Consider the following 25012-nt stretch of genomic DNA (forward strand, 5'->3'; position numbering starts at 1 on the left):
GCTAAGGAAGCTGTCCGCATTTGTCCCATCCCTCGTAAAGGTATTCCTTATTCCGACTTCTACCCAGTTATTCATTCCTCCATCCTTACCCGTCGGCAGGCTCGATGGTTACTGGTAACAAGATATGTGCTCTTATGGGGTAGTGTGTCCCCATGGCCTTCCTCCAGCCACCGTAACCGGCGGTGGGAAACAGCTCTGGCAAGATTATGTATTGGTCATACCCGCTTAACTCACGGACACTTAATGGAGCGCCACCCTGCTCCTTATTGTCCGAATTGTATTGCCCCCTCTTTTATCCTTGTTGCATATCCTTCTTGAGTGTCCTGACTTCCAGGACGTGTGTGTCTTGCTTCCCGACCGTCCCTCGCGGTCATTTTCCCTTGATAGTATCTTTGGTGAATCTTATATCTTTGATGCTGTTTGCCTTATGCACTTTGTTCTCGTATTGGCATCCTTAGTGATATTTAGGGCATTTGAATATCCCGCAATTTTGATGGTGCTGCAGAGCCTCCCCGGCTTGGTGCCTTCTCTTGATAATTATTTACTTACTTGTTATATTCTTATTTTGGTCAATAAAGGAGACAATAATTTACTATAGTCAGTAGATGAGATAAGGTATATATAGTACAAGGGACTAATAATATACAGACAGACAGGTTACACACTTTATATGCCAGCCACTGTAAGATACACGATACACAGTCACTGTAAGATACACGATACACAGTCACTGTAAGATACACGATACACAGTCACTGTAAGATACACGATACACAGTACTGATGCCACACCCGGCCTTCCTGGGAATATGACACATGTCATATATATTGTCATCACACTTCCCTGGAAATAAACATTCGACTCCCATGTGCTCTAGGAGACTCGAACCCAGAAATAGACTCGGTGGAACACTGGACTTTTGGAGTCCAGTGTTCGAGTCTCCTAGAGCCCAGGTACATGGAATGACATGTCAACTGTCAGATCCCAAGCCTTGACGTGTTTGTAGCTTGTTTAATGGACACGTGTTACGACATGTTATTGACATGTCGTAACACGTCATGAAGCGTCATGACACGTCATGAAGCGTCGTGGCACGTCTTGAAGCGTCGTGACACGTCATGAAGCGTCGTGACACGTCATGAAGCGTCGTGGCACGTCATGAAGCGTCGTGACACGTCATGAAGCGTCGTGACACGTCATGAAGCGTCGAGACACGTCATGAAGCGTCGTGACACGTCATGAAGCGTCGTGACGCGTCATGAAGCGTCGTGGCACGTCTTGAAGCGTCGTGACGCGTCATGAAGCGTCGTGACACGTCATGAAGCGTCGTGACACGTCTTTGAGCGTCGTGACACGTCATGAAGCGTCGTGACACGTCATGAAGCGTCGTGGCACGTCATGAAGCGTCGTGACACGTCATGAAGCGTCGTGACACGTCATGAAGCGTCGTGGCACGTCATGAAGCGTCGAGACACGTCATGAAGCGTCGTGACACGTCATGAAGCGTCGTGACGCGTCATGAAGCGTCGTGACACGTCATGAAGCGTCGTGGCACGTCTTGAAGCGTCGTGACGCGTCATGAAGCGTCGTGACGCGTCATGAAGCGTCGTGACACGTCATGAAGCGTCGTGACACGTCTTTGAGCGTCGTGACACGTCATGAAGCGTCGTGACACGTCATGAAGCGTCGTGACACGTCATGAAGCGTCGTGACACGTCATGAAGCGTCGTGACGCGTCATGAAGCGTCGTGACACGTCTTTGAGCGTCGTGACACGTCATGAAGCGTCGTGGAACGTCTTGAAGCGTCGTGACGCGTCATGAAGCGTCGTGACGCGTCATGAAGCGTCGTGACACGTCATGAAGCGTCGTGACACGTCTTTGAGCGTCGTGACACGTCATGAAGCGTCGTGACACGTCATGAAGCGTCGTGACACGTCATGAAGCGTCGTGACACGTCATGAAGCGTCGTGACGCGTCATGAAGCGTCGTGGCACGTCATGAAGCGTCGTGACATGTCTTTGAGCGTCGTGACGCGTCATGAAGCGTCGTGACGCGTCATGAAGCGTCGTGACACGTCTTGACTTAAGTACCGTTGCGAGCACCGGAAATAATAAGGAAGCGGCGGCTGGCTAGCGCTTGACTCAGTCCCTCGTCTTAGATGTTGAGACCCGTCATGTGCCAAGAGTGTCTCGCGGACCGTTATCTTCCACATACAAATGGCAACCTGTAATTTGCATATAAAACAGTAACACTCCCTGATTCATCCCGGATTATGGAGTCGTCCGACGATTAAGGTTAACCTGCGGTTATGGAGGCTGTTTAGTGGAGAATGGAGGGGTCGTGCTGGCCTCCACGGAGGCTTCTGCCGAAGCGGAGGTGGCCGTAGTCGTCGTAGTCGCCGCCGCGCTTCCCGAACCTCATGTGGCCGTACTCGTCGAACTCGCGCTTGCCGGCTGCGTCGTGGAAGTCCATCAGCTCCGGGTCTTCGAAGTCGGCCACCAGCTCCTCCACCAGCGCCGGGGTGAGGCGTCCCTCCTCCAGCTGCAGGTAGTGGAGAGTTAGTGCTGGCTGGTGGGCTGTGCCCCCTATACTGTGTCACGGTGGTCCCCTGTACTGTGACACAGTGCCCCTCTATACTGTGACACGGTGCTCCCCTGTCCTGTGACACAGTGCCCCCCTATACTGTGTCACGGTGCTCCCCTGTACTGTGACACAGTGCCCCTCTATACTGTGACACGGTGCTCCCCTGTACTGTGACACAGTGCCCCCCTATACTGTGACACGGTGCTCCCCTGTACTGTGACACAGTGCCCCTCTATACTGTGACACGGTGCTCCCCTGTCCTGTGACACAGTGCCCCCCTATACTGTGACACGGTGCTCCCCTGTACTGTGACACAGTGCCCCCCTATACTGTGTCACGGTGCTCCCATGTCCTGTGACACAGTGCCCCCCTATACTGTGACACGGTGCTCCCCTGTACTGTGACACAGTGCCCCCCTATACTGTGTCACGGTGCTCCCCTGTACTGTGACACAGTGCCCCCCCTATACTGTGTCACGGTGCTCCCCTGTACTGTGACACAGTGCCCCTCTATACTGTGTCACGGTGCTCCCCTGTACTGTGACACAGTGCCCCTCTATACTGTGTCACGGTGCTCCCATGTCCTGTGACACAGTGCCCCCCTATACTGTGTCACGGTGGTCCCCTGTACTGTGACACAGTGCCCCTCTATACTGTGTCACGGTGGTTCCCTGTACTGTGACACAGTGCTCCCTATACTGTGACACAGTACCCCTCTATACTGTGATACAGTGCCCCCTATACTGTGACAGTGCCCTCTATACTTTGACACAGTGCTCCATCTATACTGTGACACAGTTCCTCCTATACTGTTCCTCCTGAGATTACCAGTGGGGAGGTGAGGAAGCATCTGCTAGATTTGGACGTGACAAAGGCTATAAGCCCGGATGGAATCTCACCATGGATCCTTAAGGAAGGAGCAGAGGCTCGGTACCTACCACTCTCCATAGTGTACAACAAGTCACTGGTAACAGGCGAACTGCCAAAAATTTGGAAGGCGGCCAATGTAGTCCCAATATACAAGAAGGATGATAGGCAGGAGGCACTGAGCTACAGGCCAGTGTCCCTAACTTGCATTCCATGCAAGATGATGGAAAAGATTGTGCGAAAAAAGCTAGTGGAACATCTGGAGCAAAAAGAACTTTGTAACACAACACCAGCATGGTTCAGAGATGGCAAATCATGCCTAACAGGATTAATTGAGTTCTATGACCAGGCAACAAAAATCAGGCAAGAGAGAGAGGGCTGGGCAGACTGCATATTTCTGGACTGCCAGAAAGCTTTTGACACAGTACCACATAAGAGACTAGTGCACAAGCTGGAGATGCAGGCAGGAGTGAAAGGGAAGGTACTCCACTGGATAAGAGAGTACCTAAGCAACAGGACACAGCGAGTCACCGTGAGAGTTGAAGTCTCGGAGTGGCGGGGAGTCACCAGTGGAGTCCCACAGGGATCAGTCCTTGGACCTATACTGTTTCTGATATACGTAAATGATCTTCCAGAGGGTATAGATTCGTTCCTCTCGATGTTTGCTGATGACGCGAAAATTATGAGGAGGATCAGGACAGAGGAGGATAGTATGAGGCTACAAGATGACCTAGACAAACTGAAGGAATGGTCCGACAAATGGCTACTAAAGTTCAACCCAAGTAAATGTAAGGTAATGAAACTAAGAGGAGGAACTAGGAGGCCAGTCACTGGATACCGAATGGGAGATGAAGTCCTTCACGAAACGGACAGAGAGAAAGACCTGGGAGTTGATATCACGCCAAACCTGTCTCCTGAAGCCCACATCAAAAGAATAACATCAGCGGCCTATGCGAGGCTGGCTAACATCAGAACTGCTTTCAGAAACCTGTGTAAGGAATCCGTCAGAACCTTGTATACCACATATGTAAGGCCAATCCTGGAGTATGCAGCCCCAGCATGGAGTCCGTACCTAGTCAAGCACAAGACGAAGCTGGAAAAAGTTCAGAGGTATGCCACTAGGTTAGTCCCAGAACTAAGAGGCATAAGTTATGAGGACAGACTACGTGAACTGCACCTCACGTCGCTGGAAGACAGAAGAGCTAGGGGAGACATGATCACCACATACAAAATTTTAAGGGGAATTGACAGGGTGGACAAGGATGGATTATTTAACACGGGTGGCACACGCACAAAAGGACACAGGTGGAAGCTGAGTACCCAAATGAGCCACAGACACATTAGCAAGAACTTTTTCAGTGTCAGAGTAATTAGTAAATGGAATGCACTAGGAAGTGATGTGGTGGAGGCTGACTCCATACACAGTTTCAAATGTAGATATGACAGAGCCCAGTAGGCTCAGGAATCTGTACATCAGTTGATTGACGGTTGAGAGGCGGGACCAAAGAGCCAGAGCTCAACCCCCGCAAACACAACTAGGTGAGTACTGTGACATAGTGCCCCTCTATACTGTGACACAGTGCCCCTATACTGTGACACAGTGTCCCCTATACTTTGACACAGTGCCCTCTATATTGCGACACAGTGCCTCTATACTGTGATCAAAGTGCCCTCTATACTGTGACACAGTGCACCCCTATAATGTGACACAGTACCCTCTATACTGTGACACAATGCCCCCCCCCTATACTGTGACAGTGCCCTCTATACTGTGACACAGTGCCCTCTATACTGTGACACAGTGCCCTCTATACTGTGACAGTGCCCTTTATACTGTGACACAGTGCCCCTCTATACTGTGACAGTGCCCTCTATACTGTGACACAGTGCCCCCTATACTGTGACACAGTGCCCTCTATACTGTGACACAGTGCTAATCTATACTGTGACACAGTGCCCTCTATACTGTGACACAGTGCCCTCTATACTGTGACACAGTGCACCCCTATACTGTGACACAATACCCTCTATACTGTGACACAGTGGCACCCTATACTGTGACACAGTGCCCTCCATACTGTGACACAGTGCCACCCTATACTGTGACACAGTGCCCTCTATTCTGTGACACAGTGCCACTCTATACTGTGACACAGTGCCCCCATATACTGTGACACAATGCCCCCCCCTATACTGTGACAGTGCCCTCTATACTGTGACACAGTGCCCTCTATACTGTGACACAGTGCCCTCTATACTGTGACAGTGCCCTCTATACTGTGACACAGTGCCCCTCTATACTGTGACAGTGCCCTCTATACTGTGACACAGTGCCCCCTATACTGTAACACAGTGCCCTCTATACTGTGACACAGTGCCCCTTTATACTGTGACACAGTGCCCTCTATACTGTGACACAGTGCCCTCTATACTGTGACACAGTGCCCCTCTATACTGTGATACAGTGCTCCTCTATACTGTGACACAGTGCCCCTCTATACTGTGATACAGTGCTCCTCTATACTGTGACACTGTGGCACCCTATACTGTGACACAGTGCCCTCTATACTGTGACACAGTGCCCTCTATACTGTGACACAGTGTCCCTATACTGTGACACAGTGCCCTCTATACTGTGACACAGTGCCCTCTATACTGTGACACAGTGCCCTCTATACTGTGACACAGTGTCCCTATACTGTGACACAGTGCCCCTATACTGTGACACAGTGTCCTCTATACTGTGACACAGTGCCCTCTATACTGTGACACAGTGCCCCCATATACTGTGACACAATGCCCCCCCTATACTGTGACAGTAACCTCTATACTGTGACACAGTGCCCTCTATACTGTGACACAGTGCCCTCTATACTGTGACAGTGTCCTCTATACTGTGACACAGTGCCTCTCTATACTATAACAGTGCCCTCTATACTCTGACACAGTGCCCCGTATACTGTGACACAGTGCCCTCTATACAGTGACACAGTGCCCCTCTATACTGTGACACAGTGCCCTCTATACTTTGACACAGTGCCCCTCTATACTGTGACACAGTGCCTCTCTATACTGTGACACACTGCCCCTCTATACTGTGACACAGTGCCCCTCTATACTGTGACAAAGTGGCACCCTATACTGTGACATAGTGCCCTCTATACTGTGACACAGTGCCCCTATACTGTGACACAGTGCCCCTCTATACTGTGAAACAGTGCCCCCTATACTGTGACACAGTGCTCCTATACTGTGACACAGTGCCCCTCTATACTGTGACACAGTGCCCCTCTATACTGTGACACAGTGCCCTCTATACTGTGACACAGTGCCCCTCTATACTGTGATACAGTGCCCCTCTATACTGTGACACAGTGCCCCTCTATACTGTGACACAGTGCCCCTCTATACTGTGACACAGTGGCACCCTATACTGTGACACAGTGCCCTCTATACTGTGACACAGTGCCCCTATACTGTGACACAGTGCCCCTCTATACTGTGACACAGTGGCACCCTATACTGTGACACAGTGCTCTCTATACTGTGACACAGTGCCCCATACTGTGACACAGTGCCCCTCTATACAGTGACACAGTGGCACCCTATACTGTGACACAGTGCCCTCTATACTGTGACACAGTGCCCCTATACTGTGACACAGTGTCCCCTATACTGTGACACAGTGCCCCCTATACTGTGACACAGTGCCCTCTATACTGTGACACAGTGCCCTCTATACTGTGACACAGTGCCCCTTTATACTGTGACACAGTGCCCCTATACTGTGACACAGTGTCCCCTATACTGTGACACAGTGGCACCCTATACTGTGACACAGTGCCCTCTATACTGTGACACAGTGCCCCTATACTGTGACACAGTGCCCCTCTATACTGTGACACAGTGGCACCCTATACTGTGACACAGCGCCCTCTATACTGTGACACAGTGCCCCTATACTGTGACACAGTGTCCCCTATACTGTGACACAGTGCCCCCTATACTGTGACACAGTGCCCTCTATACTGTGACACAGTACCCCTATACTGTGACACAGTACCCCTCTATACTGTGACACAGTGCCCCTATACTGTGACACAGTGTCCCCTATACTGTGACACAGTGCCCTCTATACTGTGACACAGTGCCCCCTAAACTGTGACAGAGTGACTAGTGATAACTGGGCTGAAATCCTACATACATACAGTAGTTAAGGTGTCAGGTAGTTAAGGTGTCAGGTAGTTAAGGTGTCTGGTAGTTAAGGTGTCAGGTAGTTAAGGTGTCAGGTAGTTAAGGTGTCAGGTAGTTAAGGTGTCAGGTAGTTAAGGTGTCAGGTAGTTAAGGTGTCAGGTAGTTAAGGTGTCAGGTAGTTAAGGTGTCAGGTAGTTAAGGTGTCTGGTAGTTAAGGTGTCTGGTAGTTAAGGTGTCAGGTAGTTAAGGTGTCAGGTAGTTAAGGTGTCAGGTAGTTAAGGTGTCAGGTAGTTAAGGTGTCAGGTAGTTAAGGTGTCAGGTAGTTAAGGTGTCTGGTAGTTAAGGTGTCAGGTAGTTAAGGTGTCAGGTAGTTAAGGTGTCAGGTAGTTAAGGTGTCTGGTAGTTAAGGTGTCAGGTAGTTAAGGTGTCTGGTAGTTAAGGTGTCAGGTAGTTAAGGTGTCAGGTAGTTAAGGTGTCAGGTAGTTAAGGTGTCAGGTAGTTAAGGTGTCAGGTAGTTAAGGTGTCAGGTAGTTAAGGTGTCAGGTAGTTAAGGTGTCAGGTAGTTAAGGTGTCTGGTAGTTAAGGTGTCAGGTAGTTAAGGTGTCAGGTAGTTAAGGTGTCTGGTAGTTAAGGTGTCAGGTAGTTAAGGTGTCAGGTAGTTAAGGTGTCAGGTAGTTAAGGTGTCAGGTAGTTAAGAACATGACCTTTTGTGAAATTTTGTATCATGACTTAAGGTGTGTTATTGACCGTAGCTGACAAGACTGTGGTGGGCATGTGTTGATACATGTGTCCGTGTGGTGTGTGTCCGTACACTGTAGGTGTGTACGTCCCGTGTGTGTGTGACTGTAGGTGTGTACGTCCCGTGTGTGTGTGACTGTAGGTGTGTACGTCCCGTGTGTGTGTGACTGTAGGTGTGTACGTCCCGTGTGTGTGTGACTGTAGGTGTGTACGTCCCGTGTGTGTGTGACTGTAGGTGTGTACGTCTCGTGTGTGTGTGTGACTGTAGGTGTGTACGTCCCGTGTGTGTGTGTGACTGTAGGTGTGTACGTCCCGTGTGTGTGTGTGACTGTAGGTGTGTACGTCCCGTGTGTGTGTGACTGTAGGTGTGTACGTCCCGTGTGTGTGTGACTGTAGGTGTGTACGTCCCGTGTGTGTGTGTGACTGTAGGTGTGTACGTCCCGTGTGTGTGTGTGACTGTAGGTGTGTACGTCCCGTGTGTGTGTGACTGTAGGTGTGTACGTCCCGTGTGTGTGTGACTGTAGGTGTATACGTCCCGTGTGTGTGTGACTGTAGGTGTGTACGTCCCGTGTGTGTGTGACTGCAGGTGTGTACGTCCCGTGTTTTTGTGACTGCAGGTGTGTACGGCCCGTGTTTTTGTGACTGCAGGTGTGTACGTCCCGTGTTTTTGTGACTGCAGGTGTGTACGTCCCGTGTTTTTGTGACTGCAGGTGTGTACGTCCCGTGTGTGTGACTGTAGGTGTGTACGTCCCGTGTGTGTGTGACTATAGGTGTGTACGTCCCGTGTTTTTGTGACTGCAGGTGTGTACGTCCCGTGTTTTTGTGACTGCAGGTGTGTACGTCCCGTGTTTTTGTGACTGCAGGTGTGTACGTCCCGTGTGTGTGACTGTAGGTGTGTACGTCCCGTGTGTGTGTGACTATAGGTGTGTACGTCCCGTGTTTTTGTGACTGCAGGTGTGTACGTCACGTGTTTTTGTGACTGCAGGTGTGTACGTCCCGTGTTTTTGTGACTGCAGGTGTGTACGTCCCGTGTGTGTGTGACTGCAGGTGTGTACGTTCCGTGTGTGGTGTGTGACTGGAGATGTGTCCATACCCTGTGTGTGTGACTGGGGGTGTGTCCATACCCTGTGTGTGTGACTGGGGGTGTGTCCATACCCTGTGTGTGTGACTGGGGGTGTGTCCATACCCTGTGTGTGTGACTGGAGGTGTGTCCATACCCTGTGTGTGTGACTGGGGGTGTGTCCATACCCTGTGTGTGTGACTGGGGGTGTGTCCATACCCTGTGTGTGTGACTGGGGGTGTGTCCATACCCTGTGTGTGTGACTGGGGGTGTGTCCATACCCTGTGTGTGTGACTGGGGGTGTGTCCATACCCTGTGTGTGTGACTGGGGGTGTGTCCATACCCTGTGTGTGTGACTAGGGGTGTGTCCATACCCTGTGTGTGTGACTGGGGGTGTGTCCATTCCCTGTGTGTGTGACTGGGGGTGTGTCCATACCCTGTGTGTGTGACTGGGGGTGTGTCCATACCCTGTGTGTGTGACTGGGGGTGTGTCCATACCCTGTGTGTGTGACTGGGGGTGTGTCCATACCCTGTGTGTGTGACTGGGGGTGTGTCCATACCCTGTGTGTGTGACTGGGGGTGTGTCCATACCCTGTGTGTGTGACTGGAGGTGTGTCCATACCCTGTGTGTGTGACTGGGGGTGTGTCCATACCCTGTGTGTGTGACTGGGGGTGTGTCCATACCCTGTGTCTGACGACTGGGGGTGTGTCCATACCCTGTGTGTGTGACTGGGGGTGTGTCCATACCCTGTGTCTGACGACTGGCGCTAACACTCTGGCCAGGGAGGAAGGTCTGGCTGGCGCCGACGCCGCCCGGGTCAGCAAGATGGCCGCCATCACCGCCGCCACATTCCAGCTCGTCCACTTCATCACTGATATGCGAATGTTTCAGCTGCTAAAGAGAAAAGATTTGAGAATTAAATTCCTTTGGAGATCATCACATGAGGCATTTATATATGCAACAAACAGAGCAAGAACTCGGCAATGTTATAGTGACCACAAGACGTCTGGGATACTGACGTATCTGGCAGCTCTCTCAGAACTCAGACGTCGAGTGCACAATGTGTCAACTTTGTGACAGAGAAAAACATGCACTCCCGTGAACATTATGTTGCAGAGTGTCACCCATGTTGACTGTCCATTGAGGAGGGAAGAAGATGCACATATGCTGGTTACCACTGTGTGTGTGTATGGTTACACCTGCGGGTACAGCTTACCACTGTGTGTGTGTATGGTCACACCTGCGGGTACAGGTTACCACTGTGTGTGTATGGTTACACCTGCGGGTACAGGTTACCACTGTGTGTGTGTATGGTCACGCCTGCGGGTACAGGTTACCACTGTGTGTGTGTGGTCACACCTGCGGGTACAGGTTACCACTGTGTGTGTATGGTCACGCCTGCGGGTACAGGTTACCACTGTGTGTGTGTATGGTCACGCCTGCGGGTACAGGTTACCACTGTGTGTGTGTATGGTCACGCCTGCGGGTACAGGTTACCACTGTGTGTGTATGGTCACGCCTGCGGGTACAGGTTACCACTGTGTGTGTGTATGGTCACGCCTGCGGGTACAGGTTACCACTGTGTGTGTGTGGTCACACCTGCGGGTACAGGTTACTACTGAGTGTGTATGGTCACACCTGCGGGTACAGGTTACTACTGAGTGTGTATGGTCACGCCTGCGGGTACAGGTTACCACTGTGTGTGTATGGTCACGCCTGCGGGTACAGGTTACCACTGTGTGTGTATGGTCACACCTGCGGGTACAAGTTACCACTGTGTGTGTATGGTTACACCTGCGGGTACAGGTTACCACTGTGTGTGTATGGTCACACCTGCGGGTACAGGTTACCACTGTGTGTGTGTATGGTCACGCCTGCGGGTACAGGTTACCACTGTGTGTGTGTATGGTCACACCTGCGGGTACAGGTTACCACTGAGTGTGTATGGTCACGCCTGCGGGTACAGGTTACCACTGTGTGTGTGTATGGTCACACCTGCGGGTACAGGTTACCACTGTGTGTGTGTATGGTTACACCTGCAGGTACAGGTTACCACTGAGTGTGTATGGTCACACCTGCGGGTACAGGTTACCACTGAGTGTGTATGGTCACGCCTGCGGGTACAGGTTACCACTGAGTGTGTGTATGGTCACGCCTGCGGGTACAGGTTACCACTGTGTGTGTATGGTCACGCCTGCGGGTACAGGTTACCACTGAGTGTGTATGGTCACGCCTGCGGGTACAGGTTACCACTGTGTGTGTGTATGGTCACGCCTGCGGGTACAGGTTACCACTGTGTGTGTATGGTCATGCCTGCGGGTACAGGTTACCACTGTGTGTGTGTGGTCACACCTGCGGGTACAGGTTACCACTGTGTGTGTGTATGGTCACGCCTGCGGGTACAGGTTACCACTGTGTGTGTATGGTCACGCCTGCGGGTACAGGTTACCACTGTGTGTGTGTATGGTCACGCCTGCGGGTACAGGTTACCACTGTGTGTGTATGGTCACGCCTGCGGGTACAGGTTACCACTGTGTGTGTGTATGGTCACGCCTGCGGGTACAGGTTACCACTGTGTGTGTATGGTCACGCCTGCGGGTACAGGTTACCACTGTGTGTGTGTATGGTCACGCCTGCGGGTACAGGTTACCACTGTGTGTGTGTATGGTCACGCCTGCGGGTACAGGTTACCACTGTGTGTGTGTATGGTCACGCCTGCGGGTAAAGGTTACCACTGTGTGTGTATGGTCACGCCTGCGGGTACAGGTTACCACTGTGTGTGTGTATGGTCACACCTGCGGGTACAGGTTACCACTGTGTGTGTGTATGGTCACACCTGCGGGTACAGGTTACCACTGTGTGTGTATGGTCACACCTGCGGGTACAGGTTACCACTGTGTGTGTATGGTCACACCTGCGGGTACAGGTTACCACTGTGTGTGTGTATGGTCACGCCTGCGGGTACAGGTTACCACTGTGTGTGTATGGTCACACCTGCGGGTACAGGTTACCACTGTGTGTGTGTATGGTCACACCTGCGGGTACAGGTTACCACTGTGTGTGTATGGTCACACCTGCGGGTACAGGTTACCACTGTGTGTGTATGGTCACACCTGCGGGTACAGGAACCTGGACACCAAATATCTTCATTGTTGACAAACACGCATGTGGTCCTGTACACACTGGGGGAACACACCTGCTGCACAACACTGCCTGGGGGAACACACCTGCTGCACAACACTGCCTGGGAGAACACACCTGCTGCACAACACTGCCTGGGAGAACACACCTGCTGCACAACACTGCCTGGGAGAACACACCTGCTGCACAACACTGCCTGGGGGAACACACCTGCTGCACAACACTGTCTGGGGAACACACCTGCTGCACAACACTGCCTGGGGGAATACACCTGCTGCACAACACTGCCTGGGGGAACACACCTGCTGCACAACACTGCCTGGGAGAACACACCTGCTGCACAACACTGTCTGGGGAACACACCTGCTGCACAACACTGCCTGGGGGAACACACCTGCTGCACAACACTGCCTGGGGGAACACACCTGCTGCACAACACTGCCTGGGAGAACACACCTGCTGCACAACACTGCCTGGGAGAACACACCTGCTGCACAACACTGCCTGGGGGAACACACCTGCTGCACAACACTGCCTGGGAGAACACACCTGCTGCACAACACTGCCTGGGGGAACACACCTGCTGCACAACACTGTCTGGGGAACACACCTGCTGCACAACACTGCCTGGGGGAATACACCTGCTGCACAACACTGCCTGGGAGAACACACCTGCTGCACAACACTGCCTGGGGGAACACACCTGCTGCACAACACTGCCTGGGGGAACACACCTGCTGCACAACACTGCCTGGGGGAACACACCTGCTGCACAACACTGCCTGGGGGAACACACCTGCTGCACAACACTGTCTGGGGGAACACACCTGTTGCACAACACTGTCTGGGGAACACACCTGCTGCACAACACTGCCTGGGGGTACACACCTGCTGCACAACACTGTCTGGGGAACACACCTGCAGCACAACACTGTCTGGGGAACACACCTGCTGTACAACACTGCCTGGGAGAACACACCTGCTGCACAACACTGCCTGGGGGAGCACACCTGCTGCACAACACTGCCTGGGGGAGCACACCTGCTGCACAACACTGCCTGGGGGAACACACCTGCTGCACAACACTGTCTGGGGAACACACCTGCTGCACAACACTGCCTGGGGGAGCACACCTGCTGCACAACACTGCCTGGGGGAACACACCTGCTGCACAACACTGTCTGAGGGAGCACACCCGCTGCACAACACTGTCTGGGGGAGCACACCTGCTGCACAACACTGCCTGGGGGAACACACCGGCTGCACAACACTGTCTGGGGGAGCACACCTGCTGCACAACACTGCCTGGGGGAACACACCTGCTCCACAACACTGCCTGGGGGAACACACCTGCTGCACAACACTGCCTGGGAGAACACACCTGCTGCACAACACTGCCTGGGAGAACACACCTGCTGCACAACACTGCCTGGGGGAACACACCTGCTGCACAACACTGCCTGGGGGAACACACCTGCTGCACAACACTGCCTGGGGGAACACACCTGCTGCACAACACTGTCTGGGGGAACACACCTGCTGCACAACACTGTCTGGGGAACACACCTGCTGCACAACACTGCCTGGGGGTACACACCTGCTGCACAACACTGTCTGGGGAACACACCTGCAGCACAACACTGTCTGGGGAACACACCTGCTGCACAACACTGCCTGGGGGAACACACCTGCTGCACAACACTGCCTGGGGGAACACACCTGCTGCACAACACTGCCTGGGAGAACACACCTGCTGCACAACACTGCCTGGGAGAACACACCTGCTGCACAACACTGCCTGGGGGAACACACCTGCTGCACAACACTGCCTGGGGGAACACACCTGCTGCACAACACTGCCTGGGGGAACACACCTGCTGCACAACACTGCCTGGGGGAACACACCTGCTGCACAACACTGTCTGGGGGAACACACCTGCTGCACAACACTGTCTGGGGAACACACCTGCTGCACAACACTGCCTGGGGGTACACACCTGCTGCACAACACTGTCTGGGGAACACACCTGCAGCACAACACTGTCTGGGGAACACACCTGCTGCACAACACTGCCTGGGAGAACACACCTGCTGCACAACACTGCCTGGGGGAGCACACCTGCTGCACAACACTGCCTGGGGGAGCACACCTGCTGCACAACACTGCCTGGGGGAACACACCTGCTGCACAACACTGTCTGGGGAACACACCTGCTGCACAACACTGCCTGGGGGAGCACACCTGCTGCACAACACTGCCTGGGGGAACACACTTGCTGCACAACACTGTCTGAGGGAGCACACCCGCTGCACAACACTGTCTGGGGGAGCACACCTGCTGCACAACACTGCCTGGGGGAACACACCGGCTGCACAACACTGTCTGGGGGAGCACACCTGCTGCACAACACTGCCTGGGGGAACACACCTGCTCCACAACACTGCCTGGGGAGCACACCTGCTGCGCAACACTGCCTGGGGGAACACACCTGCTCCACAACACTGCCTGAGGGAACACACCTGCTCCACAACACTGCCTGGGGAGCACACCTGCTGCACAACACTGCCTGGGGGAGCACACCTGCTGCACAACACTGCCTGGGGGAACACACCTGCTGCACAACACTGTCTGGGGGAACACACCTGCTGCACAACACTGTCTGGGGGAACACACCTGCTGCACAACACTGTCTGGGGAACACACCTGCTGCACAACACTGCCTGGGGGTACACACCTGCTGCACAACACTGTCTGGGGAACACACCTGCAGCACAACACTGTCTGGGGAACACACCTGCTGCACAACACTGCCTGGGAGAACACACCTGCTGCACAACACTGCCTGGGGGAGCACACCTGCTGCACAACACTGCCTGGGGGAGCACACCTGCTGCACAACACTGCCTGGGGGAACACACCTGCTGCACAACACTGTCTGGGGAACACACCTGCTGCACAACACTGCCTGGGGGAGCACACCTGCTGCACAACACTGCCTGGGGGAACACACTTGCTGCACAACACTGTCTGAGGGAGCACACCCGCTGCACAACACTGTCTGGGGGAGCACACCTGCTGCACAACACTGCCTGGGGGAACACACCGGCTGCACAACACTGTCTGGGGGAGCACACCTGCTGCACAACACTGCCTGGGGGAACACACCTGCTCCACAACACTGCCTGGGGAGCACACCTGCTGCGCAACACTGCCTGGGGGAACACACCTGCTCCACAACACTGCCTGAGGGAACACACCTGCTCCACAACACTGCCTGGGGAGCACACCTGCTGCACAACACTGCCTGGGGGAGCACACCTGCTGCACAACACTGCCTGGGGGAACACACCTGCTGCACAACACTGTCTGGGGGAACACACCTGCTGCACAACACTGCCTGGGGAACACACCTGCTCCACAACTACCAACTACATTGAGGAGTCTGGCCCTAGCTTCGGTAGGGGACAGACGTGTTGCATCGGCGCTCCAGCAGTTGGTGTTGTTTGCCAGTTCGGCCGGTTGGGGGCGGGTGTGTCTCTGCCCGCCTGTGCTGACGTGGCGTTACGATGGGGGTCCCTCTCCCCCCTGGGCGTGAGACTCCGGGCGGATATTCCGTCCTCTGTGCGCCTTATGGAGTACAACGTTCGGGTGTTTTACGGCCGCCAGCCGCAGACGTGTTATCGTTGTGGTCTTTTGGGCCATCAGGCTGCTGCCTGTTCTGCGCCTGGCGTTGCACCAGTGAATCTCTTCAGTGAGGAAGATTTTCCGCCACTTCCTGTGGGGGATGATTTGGTGGATGTGGACGTCTCTTCGGCTGAGGAGGTGCCCTCTGTTTCAGCTGTTGCTCCGCCTGTTGCGCCCCCTGTTGTTGTCGCCTCTCCTCCGGTGGTTGTGTCCTCACCAGCCTGTTCCGGCTGGTGTCCCTGGGCCTCTTCTGTCTGCCGTCTGCTCGGGCCCCTCGTCTTCTGGTTCTTCCTCTGCTGCGTCTGTCCTGGTCCCTGTACCCTCGCCGTCTGTGCTGGGTGATGGGGTGGCTGTGGAGCCTCCTGCTGTGTGTGGTCCGCTTCCCCCTGTGGTAGAGGCTGCTGCCGTTCTGCGTCGGACGTCGGTTCGTCCGGCTAGTAGTGCCCGTGCCTCTGGATCTGCTTCCGGCTCTGACGATATCCGGCCAGAGCCCAAACGTTCCAGGCGTTCGTCTACGGCCTGGGCTGATGTTGGGGACTTCGGTGACTGTGGGTCTTCTAGTGTTGACGGCGTGGCTCCGGCTGAGTCGTTGTCTCCATGGGTGGTGGTGGCGGAGGTTCATGTGCCTGCTGGTGCTGATGCCCGTGTCTCGGGTGTGTCTCCTGTGTCTTCCTCGCCCGGGGCTCTCCGCTATGGGGTGTGGTGGCTTCCGCTGCCAGGGATGGTGAGGATGCTGGTGCTGGGCGTGGCCTGGTGGTGACTTTACGTAAGGATACGCACCGCCGTGATTCCCTGCAGTCGTCTGGTGGTGTGCCCGTGGCCGCTGGTGCCCCTGTGGTGGTGCCCTCTGTTGAGCCCTCTGTCGAGCCCCCTCCTGCGGTGTTGTGCCTTGAAGACCTGGAGGCCCGGGTTGCCGAGTTCCTGCTGCTTGCTCGGCCGGAGGACTTTTCTGGTGGTCGGGTTCTGGGTGTATGGGATCGGATGGCGGCTACTGGGGTCCGGAGGGACACCGTGTGGGTTCCACGTCTGCGGGTGTTAGTTTCCGAGGTTCCGGTTTGCATGGCGCCCCGGTGATAGGTCACGCTTCCTGGACAACGTGGCTGCTTTGGGAGGCGTTCAATGTGCGGTTTCCACCGGGTATGTTCCCGGGCAAATATGTACGCTGATTTCATATTACTGTAGTTGTTGTTTTTGTTGGTATTCTTGGCTGTTGGGTGCTGTGCGAAGTGTCTTGTTATGTTTCTTGATGTGCTTTATGTTGTGTGTTATTCTCGGTCCTTCAGGCCAGTGCATGTGTTTTGTTGTGTTTGTACCTGTTTTGTTTTCTGGTTTGCATGGTTTGCTTGTTTATTAATATTGTTTATTTTGGCCTCGCCCTTTGTTTGTTACGGGGCGGATGGTTTGGTGTGTTTTTATTCCTGTATTGTTTCTGTGCTGTACGTTTGACCTGGTGTTTTCATATTGCTTTACCAGTTGTACGTGTTTGTTCTTTATGTTTTGTTTGGAATGTATTGTGTTTGTCCTGTTATGTTTCCTGTTACGCCTCTTGGTGTATGTTTTGTTTTGTGATGTTACTGTGATTGCTAGTTTGCCATTGTATTATGTTTTGTGCCTTGCTGTATGCTGTATTTTTCTATGCATTTATTGTGTTTGTGTTTTGTTGTGCTTTGCTGTCGGCCCTTCTGGCCGGTGGTCTATTGTTTTACTTTGTTCTGTTCTGTATTCTGTGTTGTTTTTATTGTATTTAAATTGCATGCTTTGCATGTAAAAAAAAATAACAAAAAACTACATATACTATAGATAACTACCAGCACGAGAGCTGTTATCTCTAGCATTTGCTCATAAACCAGGAGCAACCAGAGCTCGTGATAGGTGGTGTTGTGGTGCCCTGTGGGTGGTGAGGGTGTTGTGGTGCCCTGTGGGTGGTGAGGGTGTTGTGGTGTCCTGTGGGTGGTGAGGGTGTTGTGGTGTCCTGTGGGTGGTGAGGGTGTTGTGGTGTCCTGTGGGTGGTGAGGGTGTTGTGGTGTCCTGTGGGTGGTGAGGGTGTTGTGGTGCCCTGTGGGTGGTGAGGGTGTTGTGGTGTCCTGTGGGTGGTGAGGGTGTTGTGGTGTCCTGTGGGTGGTGAGGGTGTTGTGGTGTCCTGTGGGTGGTGAGGGTGTTGTGGTGTCCTGTGGGTGGTGAGGGTGTTGTGGTGTCCTGTGGGTGGTGAGGGTGTTGTGGTGTCCTGTGGGTGGTGAGGGTGTTGTGGTGCCCTGTGGGTGGTGAGGGTGTTGTGGTGTCCTCTGGGTGGTGAGGGTGTTGTGGTGTCCTGTGGGTGGTGAGGGTGTTGTGGTGCCCTGTGGGTGGTGAGGGTGTTGTGGTGTCCTGTGGGTGGTGAGGGTGTTGTGGTGTCCTGTGGGTGGTGAGGGTGTTGTGGTGCCTTGTGGGTGGTGAGGGTGTTGTGGTGCCTTGTGGGTGGTGAGGGTGTTGTGGTGCCTTGTGGGTGGTGAGGGTGTTGTGGTGTCCTGTGGGTGGTGAGGGTGTTGTGGTGCCTTGTGGGTGGTGAGGGTGTTGTGGTGCCCTGTGGGTGGTGAGGGTGTTGTGGTGTCCTGTGGGTGGTGAGGGTGTTGTGGTGTCCTGTGGGTGGTGAGGGTGTTGTGGTGTCCTGTGGGTGGTGAGGGTGTTGTGGTGCCCTGTGGGTGGTGAGGGTGTTGTGGTGCCCTGTGGGTGGTGAGGGTGTTGTGGTGTCCTGTGGGTGGTGAGGGTGTTGTGGTGCCCTGTGGGTGGTGAGGGTGTTGTGGTGCCCTGTGGGTGGTGAGGGTGTTGTGGTGTCCTGTGGGTGGTGAGGGTGTTGTGGTGCCCTGTGGGTGGTGAGGGTGTTGTGGTGCCCTGTGGGTGGTGAGGGTGTTGTGGTGCCTTGTGGGTGGTGAGGGTGTTGTGGTGCCCTGTGGGTGGTGAGGGTGTTGTGGTGCCTTGTGGGTGGTGAGGGTGTTGTGGTGTCCTGTGGGTGGTGAGGGTGTTGTGGTGCCCTGTGGGTGGTGAGGGTGTTGTAATTACCTAAGTGTAATTACCGAAGTGTAGTTACAGGACGAGAGCTACTCTCGTAGTGTCCCGTCTTCCCAGCACTCTTTGTCATATAACGCTTTGAAACTACTGACGGTCTTGGCCTCCACCACCTTCTCACCTAACTTGTTCCAACCGTCTACCACTCTGTTTGCGAAAGTGAATTTTCTTATATTTGTTCGGCATCTGTGTTTAGCTAGTTTATATCTATGACCTCTTGTTCTTAAAGTTCCAGGTCTCAGGAAATCTTCCCTATCGATTTTATCAATTCCTGTTACTATTTTGTATGTAGTGATCATATCACCTCTTTTTCTTGTCTACTAGTTTTGGCATATTGAATGCCTCTAACTTCTCCTCGTAGCTCTTGCCCTTCAGTTCTGAGAGCCACTTAGTAGCATGTCTTTGCACCTTTTCCAGTTTGTTGATGTGCTTCTTAAGATATGGGCACCACACAACAGCTGCATATTCTAGCTTTGGCCTAACAAAAGTCGTGAACAATTTCTTTAGTATATCGCCATCCGTGTATTTAAAAGCAATTCTGAAGTTAGAAAGCGTGGCATAGGCTCCTCGCACAATATTCTTTATGTGGTCCTCAGGTGATAGTTTTTTTTATCTAGAACCACTCCTAGATCTATTTCTTTATCAGAATTCTTTAAAGATTTCTCACATAATATATAGGTTGTGTGGGGTCTATGTTCTTCTATTCCACATTCCATAACATGGCATTTATTAACATTAAATTCCATTTGCCAAGTGCTCCATATACTTATTTTGTCCAGGTCATCTTGAAGGGCATGACAATCATCTAAGTTCCTTATCCTTCCTATTATCTTAGCATCATCAGCAAACATGTTCATATAATTCTGTATACCAACTGGTAGATCATTTATGTAGACAATAAACATCACTGGTGCAAGAACTGAACCCTGTGGTACTCCACTTGTGACATTTCTCCAGTCCCGATACATTGCCTCTGATCACTGCCCTCATTTTTCTATCAGTCAGAAAATTTTTCATCCATGTTAGAAGCTTACCTGTCACCCCTCCAATATTCTCAGTTTCCAGAACAACCTCTTATGTGGAACTCTGTCGAAAGCCTTTTTTAGGTCCAGATTGATGCAGTCAACCCAACCATCTCTTTCCTGTAATATCTCTGTTGCTCGATCATAGAAACTGAGTAAATTCGATACACAGGATCTTCCAGATCGAAAACCATACTGTCTGTCTGATATTATATCATTTCTCTCTAGGTGTTCTACCCATTTAGTTTTAATTATTTTTTCCAATATTTTGACTATTACACATGTCAATGATACAGGTTTATAAGTAAGGGGGTCTTCCCTGCTTCCACTTTTGTAGATTGGAACTATGTTAGCCTTTTTCCACACATCAGCTACAACTCCTGTAAACAGGGATGCCTGAAAAATCAGTTGAAGTGGAATGCTGAGCTCAGGTGCACATTCTCTCAGAATCCATGGTGAAACTCCATCTGGACCAACTGCTTTGTTCTTATTTAGCTCCTTGAGCATTTTTTCCACTTCGTCTCTAGACACCTCTATGTGCTTCTATGTTGTTCACTGGAATTCTTATTGCATCTGGTTCCCTGAAGATTTCATTTTGTACAAACACACTTTGGAACTTTTCGTTTAATGTTTCACACATTTCCTTTTCACTTTCCGTGAATCTATTTCCCATTTTCAACCTCTGAATATTATCCTTTACCTGCAATTTGTTGTTTATGAATTTATAGAATAGACCTGGTTCTGTTTTATATTTGTCTGCAATCCCTTTTTCAAAATTTCTTTCTGCCTCTCTCCTCACTGCCGTGTAGTTGTTTCTCGCATCTTTGTATCGCTGGTATGTTTGGGGGTTCGGCCTCTTCCTGTATTGATTCCATTTTTGTATCTTTTGGTCTCTGGCCCTCTCGCAATTTCTGTTGAACCAATCCTGTTTCCTAGTTCTGCATCTCTGTTTTGGTATAATTTTTTTTGTGCCTTTATCATATATTTCACAAAACTTGACATACATCTCATTCACTTCCTTGCCTAGCAACAAGTCTGTCCAATTATACTCACTAAAAAAAATTCTAAGGTTGCCATAATGTCCTCTCCTAAATTTAGGTTTTTCAATTGCATCAACCTTCTTATTTTCTTCCAGATTATAACGCATTGTATACTTTATTCCCAAAAAGACATGGTCACTTTTACCCAAGGGAGGAAGGTACTGAATGTCAAATATTTCTTCCTCCTTCCTGGTAAATATCAAATCTAGCATGGAGGGAACGTCCCCTTCCCTCATCCTCGTAGCTTGTTTAACATGTTGATACAAGAATGTTTCCAGGATGAGGTCTACAAATTTACAGGTCCAAAAATCTTCTGTTTTAGCTTCACATGCTTCCCAGTCTATGGATTTCAAGTTGAAGTCACCGACTATCAACAGTCGTGAACTATCGTTATCCGCTCTCGCTATAATCTCTCTCATTATTGTTATAAGACCTTCTCGTTTACTATCTAGCTCCTAATTTGACCATGTGCTGCTTGGCGGTGGACTATATGCATATATGATCATTGTGGGGTGGTGTCCTGTGGGTAGTGAGGGTGTTGTGGTGCCTTGTGGATGGTGAGGGTGTTGTGGTGTCCTGTGGGTGGTGAGGGCGGGAGGGCCCGGTGTTGTGGTGCCCGGTGGGTGGTGAAGGCGGGAGGGCCCGGGGCTCCTGCAGCAGGCATGGTCTCCTGCCAACTGACAACGTTTAGGAAGTAAACACAATTTATTATACACAAACGAGGCGGTGGCGGCCCCCGGGACGACAACACGGGGGTGACTGGGGCTGGAGAGCGGCACGAGTCCAACCTTTCCAGCAAAAAAGACAAAAAAGTACATATTTCGAACTATTGATTATCGTGGCGGGTCGGAGAGTGAAGGTCTATACCTACCCTTATCTCTCCTGGGCCTCGTATAGTACACAGGTGGACCATCGTGGCTCAGGCGGTTAAGGCAGGTGCCTGGGAATCACCAGAACGCCAGTTTAAATCTCTCCATTACCTCGTAATTATTGTCATTGATATACCATGTCTTTGTAATTAATGTATTAATTATCCACGACTATAGCTCATGCTGTGAGTGGTAGTGTACTGTGCACCTGCTGCTCATGCTGTGAGTGGTAGTGTACTGTGCACCCGTAACTCATGCTGTGAGTGGTAGTGTACTGTGCACCCGTAACTCATGCTGTGAGTGGTAGTGTACTGTGCACCTGTAACTCATGCTGTGAGTGGTAGTGTACTGTGCACCTGTAACTCATGCTGTGAGTGGTAGTGTACTGTTCACCCGTAACTCATGCTGTGAGTGGTAGTGTACTGTGCACCTGCTGCTCATGCTGTGAGTAGTAGTGTACTGTGCACCCGTAGCTCATGCTGTGAGTGGTAGTGTACTGTGCACCTGCTGCTCATGCTGTGAGTAGTAGTGTACTGTGCACCCATAGCTCATGCTGTAAGTGGTATAACCAGGCTCTAGGGTATAACCAACATACCATTCACCGTTACTGCTCCAGAGCCAGGCCTCCCTATCCTGCACGACCTGCCCAACTGTCCAGTGGTGGGTGTGGTCCTCCCAACACTGGTAGGACCATCCTTAGTGCCCCCAGCCGGCCATTAGGCGCTGGCAGGCTGGGGGCAGACTGGGGACATGGCAGGCATGACTGGGAGAGAGGCGGGCTTCATCACCATGCTCAACAACGTCCTCTCACACACCAACTTTGTCAAATTACCTACTTCGTCCCAATTAGCGGTCGTTATGGACAATTTCTTACATCTTCGGAGGAAACAGAAAGTTGGAGCTACTTAACGACGAGGCAGTTGGCGTAGTTATCCTCAGTGTGGTAGTTTTTGTGGTGGACGACCCAACACCACTGCCAGAGTGATGGACGACCCACCACCACCACTGCCAGAGTGGTGGACGACTCACTGTGATGGCACACCACAACAACACAGCACCAGCACACACACAGACACACAAGTGTTCCTCCCAGATGTGTCAGTGTGCAGTGTGAGGCGGGAGATGTGACCTCCAGCGCCGTCCCTCACCGTCCCTCACCGTCCCTCACCGTCCCTACGGTGTATACCTGGAGATAATGTCCCCGGCGGGCCAGAGTGACGCCTCTCAGTGACTATGGGAAACATTGTGAGGAGGAATAATCAAGAATCTACAAGACGACCTGACTGGGTGATCCAAGAAATGACAACTGAAGTTTAACTCAAGTGCAAGGAATGAAACTTGTGGCTGGGAGGACGACACAGGCCACAGGCCACAGGACACAGGCCACAGAATACAGGACACAGGCCACAGGACACAGGCCACAGAATACAGGACACAGGCCACAGGCCACAGGACACAGGACACAGGCTACAGGACACAGGACACAGGCCACAGAATACAGGACACAGGCCACAGAATACAGGACACAGGCCACAGGCCACAGGACACAGGACACAGGCCACAGGACACAGGCCACAGGACACAGAACACAGGCCACAGGCCACAGGACACAGGCCACAGGACACAGAACACAGGCCACAGGACACAGGACACAGGACACAGGACACAGGCCACAGGACGCAGGACACAGGACACAGGACACAGGACACAGGACGCAGGACACAGGGACATAAACAGGGAAGACTCTTCAACAACAGGGCCGCGAGGGCGCCCATAAGGTCAACACTACACCAACCCTCGCGCCTGAAAGCCGCAACAAAATGGTAGCTTCAGCGGCGCCTGCTAAGGTCGCCTCTATATAAACGTCCACAGTGTTAAATTGGTCAATAACTGCAATAAACAAGACGAAGACGTCGCTGTACTTCACTTAATTCACATTTCTAAACAAGAGTTTGACGAAGATAAGGTGGAGACGAAGTGCATTAAACTAAGGAATACCATGATAGCCAGTAGGTGTAGGTGGCCACACTGTCTGGCCACCACACTGTGTGGCCACCACACTGTGTGGCCACCACACAGTGTGGCCACCACACTGTCTGGCCACCACACTGTGTGGCCACCACACTGTCTGGCCACCACACTGTCTGGCCACCACACTGTGTGGCCACCACACTGTGTGGCCACCACACTGTGTGGCCACCACACTGTGTGGCCACACTTCACCCCTCGCAGACAGGGGCCGGTGGCTGACTGGACAGCACGCTTTATGCGTGATCCTGTGGTCGCAGGTTCGATTCCCGGCGCCGGCGAGAAACAATGGGCAGAGTTTCTTTCACCCAGATGCGCCTGTTACCTAGCAGTAACTAGGTACCTGGGAGTTAGTCAGCTGTCACGGGCTGCTTCCTGGGGTGTGTGTGTGGTGAGGGAAAAAATGGTAGTTAGTAACAGTTGATTGACAGTTGAGAGGCGGGCCGAAAGAGCAGAGCTCAACCCCCGCAAGCACAACTAGGTAAATACACACCTACGTAATCTGATATCACGTGTATTAAAAATTCACAGTTCTTTTCACTTTAGATATATTATAGAGGTGTTTATCTATCTGCAGAAGATTTAGGATAAATAACACTATTGACTTTGAACACAGGTGATGTTTCCACACCATATATGAGTGGGTGTGAGGTCCCCTCGTCCGTGTTACACTGTCAGAATACATCGTCAGCAGTGACAGGTGTTACACTGTCAGCCAGTAACCATAGTTTGGTTCCTCTCC

General features: G+C 52.1%; 1 protein-coding gene across 2 annotated transcripts in view; it reads right to left on the bottom strand.

The window, feature by feature from the left end:
* Window positions 1-651: 651 nt before the first annotated feature.
* Window positions 652-25012, bottom strand: part of Dsk (Drosulfakinin) — a 59207-nt gene continuing 34846 nt past the window's right edge. The window contains exons 2-3 of one of the 2 annotated variants that reach the window (XM_069330417.1): window positions 10190-10337; window positions 652-2542 (exon numbers count right to left, since the gene is read on the bottom strand). In XM_069330417.1, coding sequence (XP_069186518.1) covers window positions 2321-2542; window positions 10190-10312 — 345 coding nt within the window. In that variant the 5' untranslated portion in view covers window positions 10313-10337 and the 3' untranslated portion in view covers window positions 652-2320. The remainder of the gene's footprint in view (window positions 2543-10189; window positions 10338-25012) is intronic. The other variant, XM_069330418.1, reaches the window with a different exon arrangement.

This window comes from Procambarus clarkii, chromosome 24 (genome assembly GCF_040958095.1).
Source record: "Procambarus clarkii isolate CNS0578487 chromosome 24, FALCON_Pclarkii_2.0, whole genome shotgun sequence".
NCBI lineage: Eukaryota > Metazoa > Arthropoda > Malacostraca > Decapoda > Cambaridae > Procambarus > Procambarus clarkii.